This window comes from Thunnus maccoyii, chromosome 15 (genome assembly GCF_910596095.1).
Source record: "Thunnus maccoyii chromosome 15, fThuMac1.1, whole genome shotgun sequence".
Lineage (NCBI taxonomy): Eukaryota > Metazoa > Chordata > Actinopteri > Scombriformes > Scombridae > Thunnus > Thunnus maccoyii.
In genome coordinates, this window is record NC_056547.1 from 11,201,985 (window position 1) to 11,218,373 (window position 16,389).

At 39.8% G+C, this 16,389-nt stretch overlaps 1 protein-coding gene across 4 annotated transcripts in view; it reads left to right on the top strand.

The window, feature by feature from the left end:
• Window positions 1-2,207: 2,207 nt before the first annotated feature.
• samd12 (sterile alpha motif domain containing 12) overlaps window positions 2,208-16,389 on the top strand; it is a 111,704-nt gene continuing 97,522 nt past the window's right edge. The window contains exon 1 of one of the 4 annotated variants that reach the window (XM_042436614.1): window positions 2,208-2,360. In XM_042436614.1, coding sequence (XP_042292548.1) covers window positions 2,348-2,360 — 13 coding nt within the window. In that variant the 5' untranslated portion in view covers window positions 2,208-2,347. Of the gene's footprint in view, window positions 2,361-2,759; window positions 3,204-16,389 lie in introns of those variants that run through there. The other 3 variants (XM_042436612.1, XM_042436616.1, XM_042436613.1) reach the window with 3 other exon arrangements.

Sequence of the window (16,389 nt, forward strand, 5' to 3'; positions counted from 1 at the left end):
CATCTTACATACGACATACAAGAAATACACCGCGAAGGGACAGACAGACTTCCTCATATCACATCATTCTTGGATATCAGGAAGGAAGATGTGAGACTCAAATACCATGACACACATGTGGGGCAGACTGGGACAGGCAGAGTGAGGCAGACAGGCAATACCTGTACCTGTGCACATGTCTTTCACTATCTGGAGGCTCTGTAGCCTGAAGCAACTTCCTGACGCTAAACTTCTATTTTCACTTTAATGTAATAACCACATGATCTAGGTCAGTGGATTTTGTTTTTGGCACAGCTGATAGTTCAACTAGCTTGGCCTACATCGACACACATCATTGATGTCACAGAATAAACAGTGTTTACAGACAGGAAGGAAAGTTGCATGTTCAATTAACACATTGTATAAATCATCTGTCCTTTCTTCAGACTTGTTTCTTGTGTTGAAATTTCTCTGTTTAATTAACATACCAAAGAGGATTTGCAAGTCTTTACTGAAGCTCTAAGTTCAAAGACCTGATAATTATGGTACGCACCTTTAGACACAGTCATTTTACAAATAAGCTACTGTTTTATTGCTTGCACCAGTGGAGTGGAAAAAGAATGAACATCCTCAAAGCTGAATATTAATGTGGGGAAGCACAAATCAGTGCACAAAGAGATAATTAATTTAACAGAATATTACAATGTGGTAGCCATATTGCACAAAGTCCCTGCAGAACATTACTTAACAGAGAATAATAAACATTACCGTAGATGATACAGTGATTTCCTATAGCCAACCATGCAGGTGAATATCTCTGACTAACATCCAACTAGACCTCTCGAGTTTTACATTTTGGAAAATACTATTATTTGCTTTCTTGCTGAGAGTTACATCAATATGAAGCTGGAGCCAGGAGATTGTTAGCTTAGATTAGCATAAACAATGGAAACAATGGGAAACAGCTAGCCTGACTTTGTTCAAATGTAAAAAAAAAAAAACAACACTTACCAGCACCTCTAAAGCTCACTAATGCACATGTTACATCTTGGTTTTTTTAATCTGTACAAAACCTGAGGAAGAAAAGTTGTGGTCACACTACTTTTTGGCTGCAACTTGTAATTTTTACACTTCGAATTTTGTTTGAATTAAACAAACAAGACATGACATGTGAGCTTTAAAGGTCCAGTGTGTAGAATTTAGGGGTATTCAGGTATAGAGGGGTATTCAGTTGGGTATTCAGTTCACCACTAGATGCAAGAAGGGTCTATCTACAGTCTTGCACTCCTACACAACACATCCACCTTACTACATGTACTAAAGTGGATATGTCGAATAGATACTGCGTGTGTGCAGATAAACCTATTTCCTAGATGCCACTAAATCCTACACACTGGTCCTTTAAAGGCCCTGAAATCCTATTTTCTCAGTCAGCCTTTACTATTAGTGACGGTGTCTGACATGAACACTGCCAAAGTTAGAATAGTTTTGGTTATTTCACATGAGAGGTTTCTGCATTTCTGTTTTTGTCCTTGCTTTCTCACAGGGCTTAGTTAGAAAAAGGTGATATCACAGACATCAACGCGCCAATCAGAGTTTAGCAACATCTCAATCAAAATGTGATGACAGTTGTGTGGTTGATTGCTCATGTTGCCAGACCACTATCAGTCAAATCTGATGAAACCACACCTACACATTCCTGATGAAGCAGATTAGCTGCATTGTTGAAACTAATAATAACTAAGGATGTTTTTCCACAATTTTAACTTTGATTGTTGTTTACTAAGCTATTAAGATTTGTATGTTAAAGAAAAATACTTCAGTTTGAAATAAAGTTTTCAGGAACTGTAAAAGTGTTGACAGGTAGTGTTTTTCTCTTTTCTTTCTTTCTTTCTTTTTTTTTTTTTTTACCTCTGAACAGCGCCGGGCTACCTGTTTCCTCCTAATGTTGATGTAAAGCACTTTGAGTTTATTCGTAATTAAATTGAGTAGCTTATCAAATTGTGTTACCCTGTATTACCTAGATATAGGCTGGGAATGGGCTTGTGGACCTTATGATAGTGGTTTCCCATTGGGGAAAATGCACTTCACACACAACAAGAATGAGAAAGAGAAGAAAGAGAGAGAGGCGCTTCTCAAACTGCCTTCTCTGCAAAACTGATAAAACTTGCTCTTCCCTCTTATTTTTTCCAGAAAGCGCTGCGACTACACTTCCCAGGATCCTTTGAGGCGCGGCAGCAGCTGTGCGCTCCGGCTTCCCCGCAGCAAAGTGATGATAACACGCCAAACAAGGTACAATGAGAGAGCGTTGAGTTTTACATTTCGCCAGCTCCCTTGCGAGTGATGCCCAAATCTGTGGAGTAGTACAATGGCTGTCGAAGGTAAGGCGATTCACCCTGTGCTGCCCACAGTATTTACAATTTTGTCTCGTTTTCTAGTACAAAGATAATTAGTTACAGTTACCATGATGAAAGGAGCACTGAGCTGCATGGTATGCACGGCTCAACCCGGACACGGTCGGGTCAACTGTGAAAGGCTGTGATTGGGTGATGTTGCAGCCTCTGCTCTCTCCGCATTACGTACACTGTCCTGGTCATCGTCTCCTATTATTGCACTGTACAATTGAAATGATACACCGCTGGTGTTCAGCGCTGTGCTACATGGTCTCACACCATCAAGACGCGTGTTAAATGCGCAGGCTCTTTCTGTATTTATATTGTTACTGCCTGTCAGTGTGTGCGCCTGATCGTAAGCTCAGCGATTGGAGACAACAGGTCTGCGACCGAGGAGCAGTTCCTTTGCATAATCATCTCCAGCGTGTCGCTGTGCTGTCTGTTCTCTGGAGGATGTTGGAGCCGCGCATTGTTGAGATCTGTATCTGACTCTTTTCTGAGAAATTATATTGTCCTGTAGATAATATTCACCGGGCTGCTCTGTGTTGTGTTGCAACAGAGCGCCGTGCGTGCGCTCATCCTGTTCCACAAGACCAGTCTGCTTGAGACGGCTCATCTGGCAGCAGGTGGTGTGACATGTGTACCGGGGAAGTCACTCGCTTTTCCCCGTGATTGTCAATAAATAGTTAGTTAAGGTTCTCGCTCCGGACATTAGAGGTGAGAAAAGTGCGCGTCTGCCGCGGATCTCAGTGACAAGCCAGTGACTCGGGATGCTCGGCCAGTCTCCTCACCTTATCGGAGGCATCTTGTGGATCCAGAATCCAATGAGAGGTATGTTGGAAGGAGGGGGGGAGAGAGGTGTCACATGCATGCAGTGAAACCAGCTCATTTCCTCAAAGGCTTTTCCAGACCAGTGCCCTGTTTTGTGCGTTTGGCCATGCTGGTATGAATGGTATGAGACTCTGGCACTCCTGCATACTTACCCGAGATCAGGTTATTCATCTCTGACAGCCATCACAGCTCACATAGTATCATGCACATTGTCCACATGTTGTGTTGTTTGACCTGAGCCCATCTCTCCTGTTCCTCTTCTGAGATTTATTGAAGTTGGCTTGTGTTGTGGACTATCATGCTGTGTTTGCCATTCAAATATTTACGTGAACTGTCACTGATAGCACAGATTAAACAGCAAGAGGATTTGCATGCAACGTATGATTGGAAGATGTTGTTATGCAGCATGACTTCTCATATTTTCCCATGTCAAGCACCCAAAAATAGACATATGTGAAGCCACAAATTCCTGTTTCACTAAATTCTATGCCAGGGATTTTCTCTCCTGATGTTTTGTACGAATTTGAGTGAGAGTAAACTAAGAGCATATCAGTTGAGTTTTAAACCTGAATCACAGAAGTCATTCTTACAGACTATTCTCTCACCAGGCTGGTGCATATTAAAGTAAAATAAATGAACAATAAATTAATTCCTTATTGTGTTTGACAAATCTCAGCCCCCCCTATATGTGCTTTTAGATTAAGGAATTTCTGATACAAGTTGTGCCATTCTTGCTCTAATGTTGTAGCTGTTTTATGGTACTGACAGCTGACCTACAGGTATAAAGATGTCGCCACCTGTTTCAAGCTTGAAACATGTCTTTAACGGTATACATTGAGCACAACAGCAGCTATAACACTGAACACTGCCATCCTGCCAGCATATCACCCAGTACAGTTTCATGCATCTCTTGAGAATCGTCTTTTAAAGCAGTAAAAAAAGGAGGCAGGCGCTGCAGCTGCCTGCAGATGCACACTTTGTTCCAGTACTGAATGGTTTATCCGTTGTACAGTTTTATCCCTTTCTGGTTCGTTCGTTGCCAGGATAACACAGATGAATAAAAATGATGGGTTAGTATTTTAACAGTGTCTCTTTGTTAGCTATCATACCGTCGTTATGGAAAAAAATATGCTTTATCCTCTCCACAACCTTGAAATTCCACAATTATGATATCACTATCATGCTCATCGAATAATCTCACATTCTCCTATTAACCAACTGTTGTGATCCTTTCACAACAGTTAGTTTAAAATACCAAAAATTGTGAAAACTTTTGTTATCGGTGCAGAAATGTAAATGTAAGTAATCACAGAGTGAAATACAGTTTCATTACAGTTTGTTACCTGAGCAGTTTGTGCAGCTGTAGGATAACTCATTGCATTCAATCATAACTCACTGACTTGTGTCATTGACAGGGATGAATTATGAGTCATGTCCCCATCCCACCGTAGCTGCAGTAACTAATACGTCCGCTAGAATTAGGGAGAAAATTTAAAAAAAAACTGCACTTCGAAACACACAAGGTCAGATCAGATTTTGCTCGAGCAGCCAAAACATCCTTTACAGCCTGATACTGTGACTGCAATATGATACTTTGAAGTACTTTGTCCTGAAAGAACCGATGATTGTGCCACATTTGCCTCAGAGAGAAAACTGGACGTCATACAGGCTTGAGTGGTGGCAAGTAACTCACTCAAGTGCTGCACTTTAATATAATTTTGAGGTATTTGTACTATACTTGAGTATTTCCATTTTATGCCACTTTATATCAAAGAGGTAAGACATTTAAAATATTTTGCAAAAAAGCAAAGAGTTTTGTTTTTGATTCTTAATCATTTCACAACCCCTCAGATTTATCATGTGATGACAACATGTTAATGAATAAAGATATGGTATCTTTACAGCAGGGCGAGTACTTTTACATTTGAGACTTCAGATACATTTTGCTGCCACTACTTCTGTACTTTTGCTGTAGCACAGGAATGCAGGACTTTCATGTGAAATGGAGTGTTTTACTGTTGTTGTTTGTACTTTTTCTTAAGTAAAGGATCTGAATACTTCATCCACTGCTCATAAGATTTAAACCTGCAGTGCGGAACTTTTACATATAAATCAACGTCCGTTACATGCAAGCCCTTGCCAAAAGAGTTGACACAATGCTGATTAAGTCTATCACTACCAGATAAATCTCCCTGTATTTCACAGTATACAGAGTTTTCAAATCTGGTTGGGTTTGACGTTCCCTGCGCATGCCAGATGAACGCATACTGCAATGCACACTAGAGACCTCCGCCAGCCGAACCGGCTAACTTCCGGTTAGCTCTCTACTAACTTGAATGGGGATAAAATAATTTAATCGTGTAGCTCTTCAAGACTTTCCAAATGTTATCGGACTGAATGGATCAAATTCTGATAATGAAACGAGTGTGTATATATATATATATATATATATATATATATACAATTTAATTTTAATTTTTTTAAACATATTTCTGAAATAGAGCAGTTCATTGGCAGTAAATTAACCTTTTCATTGTGCATCTTAAATGAGAAGATTTTCAGTGTCTACTTTTAGACATTGTATAGATCAGTCACTGATATAAGCAACACATATAAGCAAGTACCATCCTTTTGTTGTATGTTGTATCTAACATCTCGCTAAGATGATGCTTACTGACTAGTTTGTTTCAGGAGATTGGAGCACACTGACTTCCATTTCTAAATTAGCCACAGTTAGCTAAAGGTGTTAGTTCTTCTTTTTTTTTTAGATCCTATCTAATTAAAACTAGTTTTGTTTATTTATTAGCAGTACAAGCAAAGCTGTCCCTGTGGATTGGACAAAGCTTGCTCCAGCACCATCACTTTTAATGTTAGATGAGACAATTGAGAAAAATCACACAACTCTGCAGTGTCACTGTTTTCTGTCCCACTACTCCACCAACCCCTCTAAGACAGAGAATATAGGTCAACTATTTAATCATTGATAACAAATGAGAAGACAATAAGCTCTTTGAGTAACTAGCACTTTTGAGAGTGCTTACCCCCCATTTGAGCATTAATTTGGATAGCACTTTCACTTAGCCATATTTGGCAAATTCAGTCTGTGCGAGATGACAAAACATTCCACAGATGACTGCAAAGGTCTGTACTGAGAATACTTAAAGCAGGCAAGTGGTTTGGTTTAATCAGGTTCTATAAATGTTTGGTTTGGGAGCATTGATCTCTTTTGCATGCAGCCTTTCTGTGTTAAAATCAATACACCTTTTAAAATTACTGGTGAGTCTAGCATAGAAATCAAATGCTTGGCTGAGGATGAAATGATGTATTAGTGTCAGAATTGTTACATCATAAGCATGCTAGACAGTTAATCTGATACCCTACTTGGGAGAAATTATATAATCAGTGTTGAGTGAAGGTGTGTGGCATTGGTATACCCTGCCAGTCCTCTTAAAGTCCCCCTACACTCAAAAATGTGTTTTGCTTATTGTTACTGAATGGTTACTGGATGTTTGACCTTCACTGTGCAGAGTGATATATGTGCAGAGTTTGACACTAGAAGGCTGAAGGAGTTTAAGACACCTACGTACCTACGAGCATCACATCTAGTTTTGGACGCCACTTATGGTAAAATATGCAGGTAGGAGACATCATGGACCAGTGGTTAAACTTTTGAAATAAAACATATTTGCATATTCACAGATTTGAAAGTAAATTTAACTATTCTTATGAAAAAAACAAATCAGACATAACTTATTATTCCATGCAGTGTTTTTTAAATGTCTTAAAACATGTCTAGAAGGCATCTTTTCACATTCTTGTACATGTAAAAATAGTTGTTCATATGCAGTTGCACTTATGCTTGCAGGGTCACAGCTAATCACAGATACAAATACAGATTCATATCACTTGTGACTACTAATTAGGCACAGCAGTTCGAGGCTCCTGGTGACAAAGCTTTAGATCATTCTGCCTCGAGTCCTCAGTGCGGTCGGAGACATCATTGTCACAAGTACTTTTGCCTATAACAACTGATATGGATAAAAGTCAAGACTTAATCTTGTGCTGCGCGATATGACAGTGATGACATACTTACCCCATGTCATTCTGACTAAGCTGCGCTCAGACTGATAATAGCAGTGTGTCAGAAACGAAGCGTGCACAGTGCGTTTCATTGTGATCGCAGCGTTTGAACAGAAAGCTCCAGCAAAGCATGGGTAAGGCCAATCAAACAGGTGCATATTCCAGGTAGATTGCATTGTAGCATAAACAGTATACGGTTGTAATACTGCTATGATTTATCACTGTTTAATTCTATTGCTTGATCCAATGTCAGGACAGGAGATCAAATTATTGCTGCTGATACGTTTCCAGAGCTGCTAAATCTTTCCTCAAAGTAGTGGCACCTACTGTGCAGCATCTTTGCATCCAAGAAGCCTTCAAACTGGACTTTTTGTTCATGTTTCATCTTCTCACAGTGTCTCTAGCACCATGCGACTGCAAAATAGCCCTTTGCCTTTTATTTTAAAGGGGACGTATCATTCACATTTCCATATATATTTATTCTATGTTTATATTCTGGGGTATCTTTGGGCTACATCTATTTTTAACTTATAGTGGCCCTTTATTCAGCCTGTCAGTTCAGCCTCTGTCTGAAACAGGCCATTTTAGCTCCTGTCTCTTTAAGGCTGCCCTCCTGATGAGCCCACTTTCTTCTGATTGGTTAGCTCCCAGAAGCTGCCCCTTGCAGGCTTCCGGTGGTTCGGGAGGTTACATAAACAAACAGTTGTGGTAGGATTTCACTTCTTTTTCTCTTTCTTTACTCAAAATGGAAACTTGTCAAATACATCCATACATGTTAGAGCCCAAATCCAATCCAAATACGCGAGTGGACGCAAACAACCCATGGAACAACCTTAGCAACAAAGAGTACAGAATGGAGGCGTGTTTGCGGGCATGCGTGACCAATCTGATGTCATCACAAGCAGGAAGTAGAGGTAACTTTGCAAACAAAGCGTTCAGAGCAGGCTGAAGCCCTGGCTTTTGATTGCAGGGAGCATTTTCACGTACGTTTACCTCAAGTTTTTGACCTTTGATCATATTTAACACAGACATCTGACATCATAACAGTATGAAAATAACAGAAAATCAAAAAACCTATATGTTCACTTTAAGCCGTGCTGTTTTTGGTCTTAACACAGCCTAATGTTTTTATGACTGCTTTGGGAAATCTATTAAAAGCTGTGTGGGGCAACAATGAACAGCTATGTTTGATGTAGGCACACATAAACATGTGACAAAAGCATATATGCATGAATTGCAGGCACACAGACACACACACACACACACACATTAGAAGTGGACCCCATGTCCAGCCACAGCAGTGTTTACCCCTGTGGCTGAGGTTGTTCATTTCACTCTTCCTCTCTTGCCTCTGTGCATCAAGCCCCCTTGATATGTCCTGCCCTGTTCTGCCTGCCTGTGCACCCATTCAGAAAACTCGTTTTAAACCCATCCACGGGATCTAGCCCAGGAATAGAATTAGTAGAATAAACATGTTCATTTGAGTCGTTGGAATAGGATTACATTTTAGGAAAGTTAATTAGGTGTTGCCTAGTGAAGGAGCATCTTTCCAACCTTGCTCAGCAGAAATGGGATTAAGATGACAGAAGATTTAGCAAATGTCATAGGAGAGCAGTGTTGTGTAATCATCCCTTGGGTGGACCTACAGCCATCTTTGATGTGTCCTTCTAAAGTGCTTCTGCATGAAATTCAGAATGAGAACTAAGCAGAAAATAAAAATAGAAAATAGAAATGGAAAAAAAAGTAGTAGTGGGCACAAACGTCCTCTAGCCTTATCAACATTCACAAATTAGACTTCATCAAGAGACTTGCATCTCTTGCAGGATTAATATAAACTGCAAGTAAATGGATGGCTCTGTCTAACAAATGTCAGGGGTTAGCTCATTACAATTCTATTGGGTCTGTCTCCAGTGCTTTAGCTGGCTCAGCTTGCATCACTGTGTCTGACTGTCAGCTTGGGAGAAACAAATCCAGGAAAAGGTGAAGCCAGTAGGGTCTAGTGCAAGTGAAAACACTTTGTCTTAATGCAACGCTGCTTTATGTTCACTTAGTTTAACCACAATTTGCAGGAATGGGCTCATATTGCCCACTTGTACAAGTATAATTCCAACTTTTAGTTATTCCCATTTTTAGTTATTCAGTGAAGATTTGGATGGATGTTCATAAATAAATGAGACAACCAATTTCCCTCTCCCCTAAGACACCCATCACGCTCAATAGCACTCTGCCGCTAGCTTTAAGAGACCATTCCTTCGGGGTGTGGTCGCAGAAGGGCATAAAATAGATTTTTACCAAGACACATTGATGTCTTTTGTGGATTTGAGAGTTGGTTATCAAATTCCAGCCAAACACTTCTTCAGATATTTACAGGTACGACATTTCATACAATCCAAGCAGGGAGTCTCCTTGGATAGGCCCAAGTACTCCCTATTGGAGTCTTTATTGCTCAAAACAATCTGAACAGATGTATATCACAAATACATGATTGACTATGTAAATATTTTAAGACTAATTTAATAGCACTAAAAGAGAAGTGGGAAAGGGATCTCCAGATCACAGATGATAACTGGAGCAAGAATAACAAGCAATCACAGAGAATTTGCATTCATACCAGGTTTAAGTGCTGCAATTACAAATTTATACATAGTCTCTCAGGCATAAGAAAGGCTCTATCTTTCCCTGCTGCAAACTGGAGACTGGTACATTCGTACATATGGTGTGGTCTTGTTCTAAGCTCAGACAGTGGTGGCTGGAGATTGAGAATATTCTTGAAGAAGTTTTATTAAGGTAAATATCTTTATTTCCTGTGATTTACAATGTTGAGGGACTTGACTGATCCAAATCTTCCCTCCCCAAAGGATAAAGGGTTTTGTTATATAGGCAGCCTAGATATTACGGCTGCCAAAAGATGTATCACATCTAAGTGAATTCATGACGATCCCCCTAACATTACTTAGTGGACTAATGAGGTAAATTCATGCCACGAGAGGAAGTCCACAGCTGTTCCGTAGGCTAGAATTTTTACACGACAAGATATAACATGTTTATTAGTGAGCCTTAGAGATACTTGTAGGCAGATTTTGTTATTTTTGGACAGAGCCAGGCTAGCTGTATCCCCCAGGTTCCAGTCAGACGTTAAGCTAAGGGACTGCTGCAGAAACTATATATTTACTGTAAAGACATGAGAGTGGTATCGGACTTCACATCTAACTCTCAGCTGGAAAGAAAGCAAATAGGTGTTTTTCCTGAAATGTCAAACTACTTGAACGATTTGATGTAGAAGCCATCTGCATACTTTTTTTTTCCAAGTATGTATAATTGGTGCTGCTTTGGAAAACCCCAGGTAATGTGGACCATAACTATATTCTCAATATTTTCAAAATTTTATGTGTTACTTTACATAACCGCAGCCTAAAATACTGCAGCCCTGTGGAGAAAATGAATTGAATTTAAATCGTGCCATGTGTTTCGAATTTTAGCTATTTCCATAATCATGCCACACCTGCACTAAGACTTCTCAGTCACTGTGTTAAAGTGTCACCTGTAGCCTCGGGATGCTTTGAGCTACTGTTCAATCAATTTGAATTGGAAGCCATATGCCATTTTTGCACTTGACACACTCACTATTTGCACGTACTGTGGCAGATTCACAGCAATGGAAGAGGGGAAAAGGTGTCAATTTTCCATATTTAGATCTGTTGAATATGTAGAAGATGGAAAGCAAAATGATGAGAGGCTCTGTGTTGTCCTTGTTTTATGTAAATGCAGTTCAGTATCTGACCTCTATTTAGGACTTTTTTAATGTGCTGCAACATTAACCTGGCTGACAGCGTAACCAGACAGGGCAGTACAACACCTACTGTACACAGCATTGTTGACCTTCATGAAGTCTGAGCATGAAGCGAATTAAACCCAAGGGAAGATATAAATATTGCTGAATGTTCCAGTCATTCGTTGCTCATTTCACCATTGTAAAGCCCTTTCAGCCTTTTGTGCGTCTGTCTTCTCTGTGACAAGTGACTTTGTGCTTTTTGTGAATATTCTGCACCATTTGGCACCCTGTTGTGTCGATTGCAGAAACTTGGCGGCGTGTCAGCTCCATTCTCTGATGACCATGAAGTTCTCTGAGCTCTGTACTGCTGACTGATTGAAGCTGCTGAACTAAGACAGTTTGTGTGTCACACAATATTACTGTGGGCACAGATGGACGGAGTCGGTGTCAGGTGAAGACGGTCATTATGTGTCGTGGTTAAGCTGTGATGCAAGGTGGATTATTTTAAGATGGAGCAGATACCTTAGTTTTAGACAGGCTTGATGTTTATTTAGATTAATTCTATGAGAAGATATTTGACCCTTATATAACTGTAGGACTGCTGTATAAGAGTTTGGATAGATACAAAAAATTGATCTGAAGTGTCAAAACCAGATGCTAACGAGTGTTGTCAACCACTTATGGCAGTGTGTCCGACTGTTTGAAAGCAGCTGGATGGCAGAATTGCTTTAAAGTGACAACGAAAAACATTCAGACTGTTAATTGTGATTCTTACGATGCAAGTGAGTGGTGAGGAGTGGTGGCAGCAGTGCTAATTACAACACTACTAATTTAATCAAGCACTTGAAAGAAAAACAGAGTGATTGGGTACAACAAACTGAAATCAGCTGAGACAAAATTTTAAAGATCCAGTGTGTAGAATTTAGTAGCATCTAGTGGAACGTACCTGGCAGAAATGGAATATAATATTCATAAGTATGTTTTAATTAGTGTATAATCACCTGAAAATAAGAATCATTGTGTTTTTGTTACCTCAGAATGAATATATCTACATAGTGTGTCGCCATGTTGCGCCACCATGTTTCTACAGTAGCCCAGAACGGACAAACCAAATACTGGCTCTAGAGATGGCCTTTCTTGCTTTTTGTGAGTTTCACGCCCACCGTAGGTTCTCCTACACGCTTGGAAGGAGAAGGTGAGGGGTGGTGTATTTAGTTGGTTGCAATCTGCAACCTCACCGCTAGATGGCACTAAATTTTACACACTGCACCTTTAAGTAACAAATGTGAGGTGATGTTTAGTTTTTCTATTAATTACAAAAAAGCTGGTGCTATAACAACAAAAACAAGACTGTGTGTAATATCATGCTGTATTCACAAATTTGTAGGGTATGCATCAATACTTTGAAGGTAGGTCTTTCATGTATGGAGTATATTGAGAAATATATGGAGTGATAATGAGAAATTGAGGACCTCATAATGGCTTATGATAAAACTGGTAGAGGATCTAAATGTATGACTCTCAGAAAGTTCAGGTAAAAGCAAAGTTTTACTGTGTAAGTGATAATAAAACAAAAGATGGTTGAGCAGCAGGCAGGCACAGCTCAGTCAACCGGAACAAAAAGGGCAAGGCAGGCAGGCAAAGAGTTGAAAAGGGCAGGCGCATGGGCATAAAAAGTCAGACAGGGAGGAACTAGACGAGCAGACTGCTAAGGTTGGGTTGCGAAACAGAAGACCTGACAGGGAACTTAGGGAGAGGAGAAGGTAAAAAAAAAAAAGACTGAATCTAAATGTGCAGACTTGCAGACTGAACAGGCACCTCCCTGGGACATCCCTGATACTAGGACCAAATTCACCAAAGCTACAAGCGGACTTTTTGAAGACTCCCTGAGAGTTCACTTGGGGTTCAGACTTCGTCAGGATTAACTTGAAAGATTGTCCATAGTTTATAGCAATATGGGTGCGATGATGTAAAAAGAAAGGAATAGTTATCACAATAAAAATGTTTATTTCTTTTAAAGGACGTTTTAATTTCTGACACATATGTATTTGGTAATGAGGTTTGATATTGCGTACAGTAGACAGACAAATAAAGAATTAATAAATAATTCTGGTTTGACTGTTATAATGCTGTGCAAAGGTTGGTTTTCCTTCACCTATGATGTTGACGGTTTTATGTGCATACAGGGTCACCTGGATATTCAGGGGACTATGTCCGCAGGTACCTTTGGGCGACATCCAAGGAATTTATTAGCTGCTCATGTAAAAGGAAATTTCTATCCCCTGCTATACTATGCAGAACTGAACTTTGAGCTTTGGGTTACAGGGTCAGGAATTTCAATTCATATCCATGGAAACTATTGAGATCTGAAGTCTTAGCAGTTAGCATATCATCCCCTCATGAGCCAGCCTCTCTGTTTGTCTGAAAATAAGTCCGTGGTTACTGCTACAGTTAAAGTTTGTAAAACAAACTTTATAGCAGGAAGAAGGTGAAAGGTTCAAAAGACATATAGTATAGCAGAGTTTCTTATATTGGTGAGACACAGAGAAATCCGAAAGTTCCCACTTAATCTGTATTAGTTCCTGTTGTGGTTGCCAATAGAGGAAGTTTGTGTTTCTTATCAAATATTTATAGATGTTACTCAGCTCCAAATTAAGACAGTCTATTTTTGCAGTCCTTTTACTGTCTGCCTTTGAAGCAGAGCACGTTAACAGCTTTATGCCTGGGATACATGCTTCATGGTGAGCCAGAGTGAACAGTAGTTATATTTAGCCCATATGTGTTTGTGCTGTAAAGTGGGTCATTTCGCTCTGTCTTTTTCTTTCTGGTTCTGTCTCACTGACTTATTTTGCCTGTCTTTCTCATCCTCACTTTCTATCTCCCTGCAACTTTTTCTTTTCATCCTCTCTCACTTCATCTGCCTCCTTTTTCTTTTTTATCCTCCCTCGCTCTCTACAGCTGAGAAATGTTCAAAGCTGAGCACATCTGTGCCTGCTTGACACAGGACCAACCAATCATAGCTGATCAAACCCCGGGGTTATAGAGGGCGGTCTGTGAAGTTTGAGCACAGTTAACTTTTGATAGGATGTCAGGGTGAATTAAGATCCCCACAGAGAGTCTAGCTGGCTGGCTAACTCGTTACATGACTTCACTTTGATAGTCCGCCGTGCAGTCAATCCTCATTGTCTCAACAGCAGACATAGTACGAACAGATAAGTTAACCTAATCAGTATATAAGAAGCAAAATGAAATGTGCAACAGTGCTGTAAAACATTTTTTAAGGCTTTTGAGTGAACACTGTTGCTTGTGTGTTTCATATCTTAATTATATCCTGCCCCAATGTTTTAATTTTAATTTTAGTTGCTCAGTAATTGCACTAGTTTTTTTTAATCTCCTATTACCAATCAGTTCTGATTAGTGGGATTCATGTGTAGGCTTTGTATGCATTAATGAATTTACTAAAGCCAGCAAGCCTAAAAGGAACTCGACAAAAATTCCTTCAGATGTCATGTCCTGTTAGTAATGGGTCATTACATGTATATTACCCGGCTAAGCTTACACAACAGTGTCAAATTTAACCTTTGTTGCACCAACCTGCTAAGCATGCAAAGAGCACATAGTGGAGTGATCGAGCTGTTAAATAAAATCGCATTAAATTGACAGAAAGTGACAGAAAGCCCAATAATTGGTATTTCACTTGCAGCTGTTTGAGCTTTTAGCCCACTAATGAACCATATCGTGGTAACAAATTCATACAGCTTTATGCTTTTTACGTGCAGCAACAACAGAGTTGACCCACTGAATGTTCTGTGCTGTGAATGTTACCTGAGATCACCTGTGCTCCTGGAATCTAATTGCGGAGAAGACTCATGAATTTTTATGTTGCAGTTAAGGCGTAAAAGGCAGGTCTGTTAATGACTTATGGATCATTTAGGGTAACAGAGTGATGGCCTACTTACTTCGGTGTTCGAGGCAGAAACACCTTAGCCACGCGCTGCATGAAGTGGAATACCTTGGCGGCTTACATAACTGAGTGCTCTCATTCCTCTGAAAACAGATACACCCGTTCTGTGTGGCACCGTGAAAAAACATCTCTAAGTACAGTAGACTTTAGATAGCTGCAACATGTAGTTGAAAAAATGACAACTCAGGTTTTGTTATGGAGCAGGAAACCTAAAATTTTACCTAGCATTTTTCTCTGAGCAGAACAATCAAGGATTTTTCTCCCTAAAAGAGTTTTCATTGATTAACACATTTAACTCCAAATTGCACCAATGGCTGCTCATTAGCCAGACGTTGTAAAAGGTAACTTTAGGTGTGAAACAACATTAATGTAGTAGCTAAAGACAAAATGTACAAAGAAGACCTGCATTTCCTAATATAAATTAACAGCTATCTAATTAAAGAACAAGTAAACAAGATAAAAAATTTGACCAGACTTTTTGTACTTGACAGTTTTTGATTCTTGGTGCTATAGGCACATTTTAGTGGATACCCAAAAAGTATTGAGGTTTGATACTGAGCCCTAACGAGTGCCTTTAATGGTCATCTCTGCAGTGTCGTAAATGAATCGCTAGTCTCATTCTAAGATCCCTTGGGAGACTTTTATTCTAAGGTTTGCAAAAGAATGGACTAGAAAGAAGAAATCATCCATACAGTACATACACATCTCCCCAATTTAAAATCACAGAGCAGAAAGCCCATCCCACAGGCTCTTGTCCAAAACATCCTATGCTGCAGACGACGTGCTTCTCTCCTTGTCTCTTTATACCCTTCAAAGATATTCTAATTAGTACTTTAGTAAGCGTGTAACGAGGATCTGACTGTGTCTTCTGTCCCCTACTGATGGAAGCGCTCTATCCAAGGTCCTCAGGGTAGACAGCTGAGCAGACACACTCTTCTCTCACATTCACACACTCACATTTCTCACATTTTTTCTAATGTGGAGAGCAGTGGATGGATTCACTTGACACCCTATGTAGATTTGCTAGTTTTGCTCACTTTCTCAGAGCAGACTTGGTGAGAATCCGCAATTGCAGAGTATTAGGAAGACATTTTGACACGTTTGTGTGTGCATATTTGTCCATGCTTGCACACACAGGTTTGTGTACAAGTGCACATATGCATACCGTTGTGGAATCATGCAAATCTGTGAATGTGTGTATGCCTGTGCATGCATCTGTGAGCTGATTGGAGAGTGATGACAGATGGAGGAAACTGACCAGCTCTGTGAAAAATATGTGCCAAACCACACAGTTAATTATTCCTAAACTGCCTGGTTATTTTCAGTGTTCAGAGTTTTTTTTGTTTTTTTTTTTCATCCATGTGAGAGAG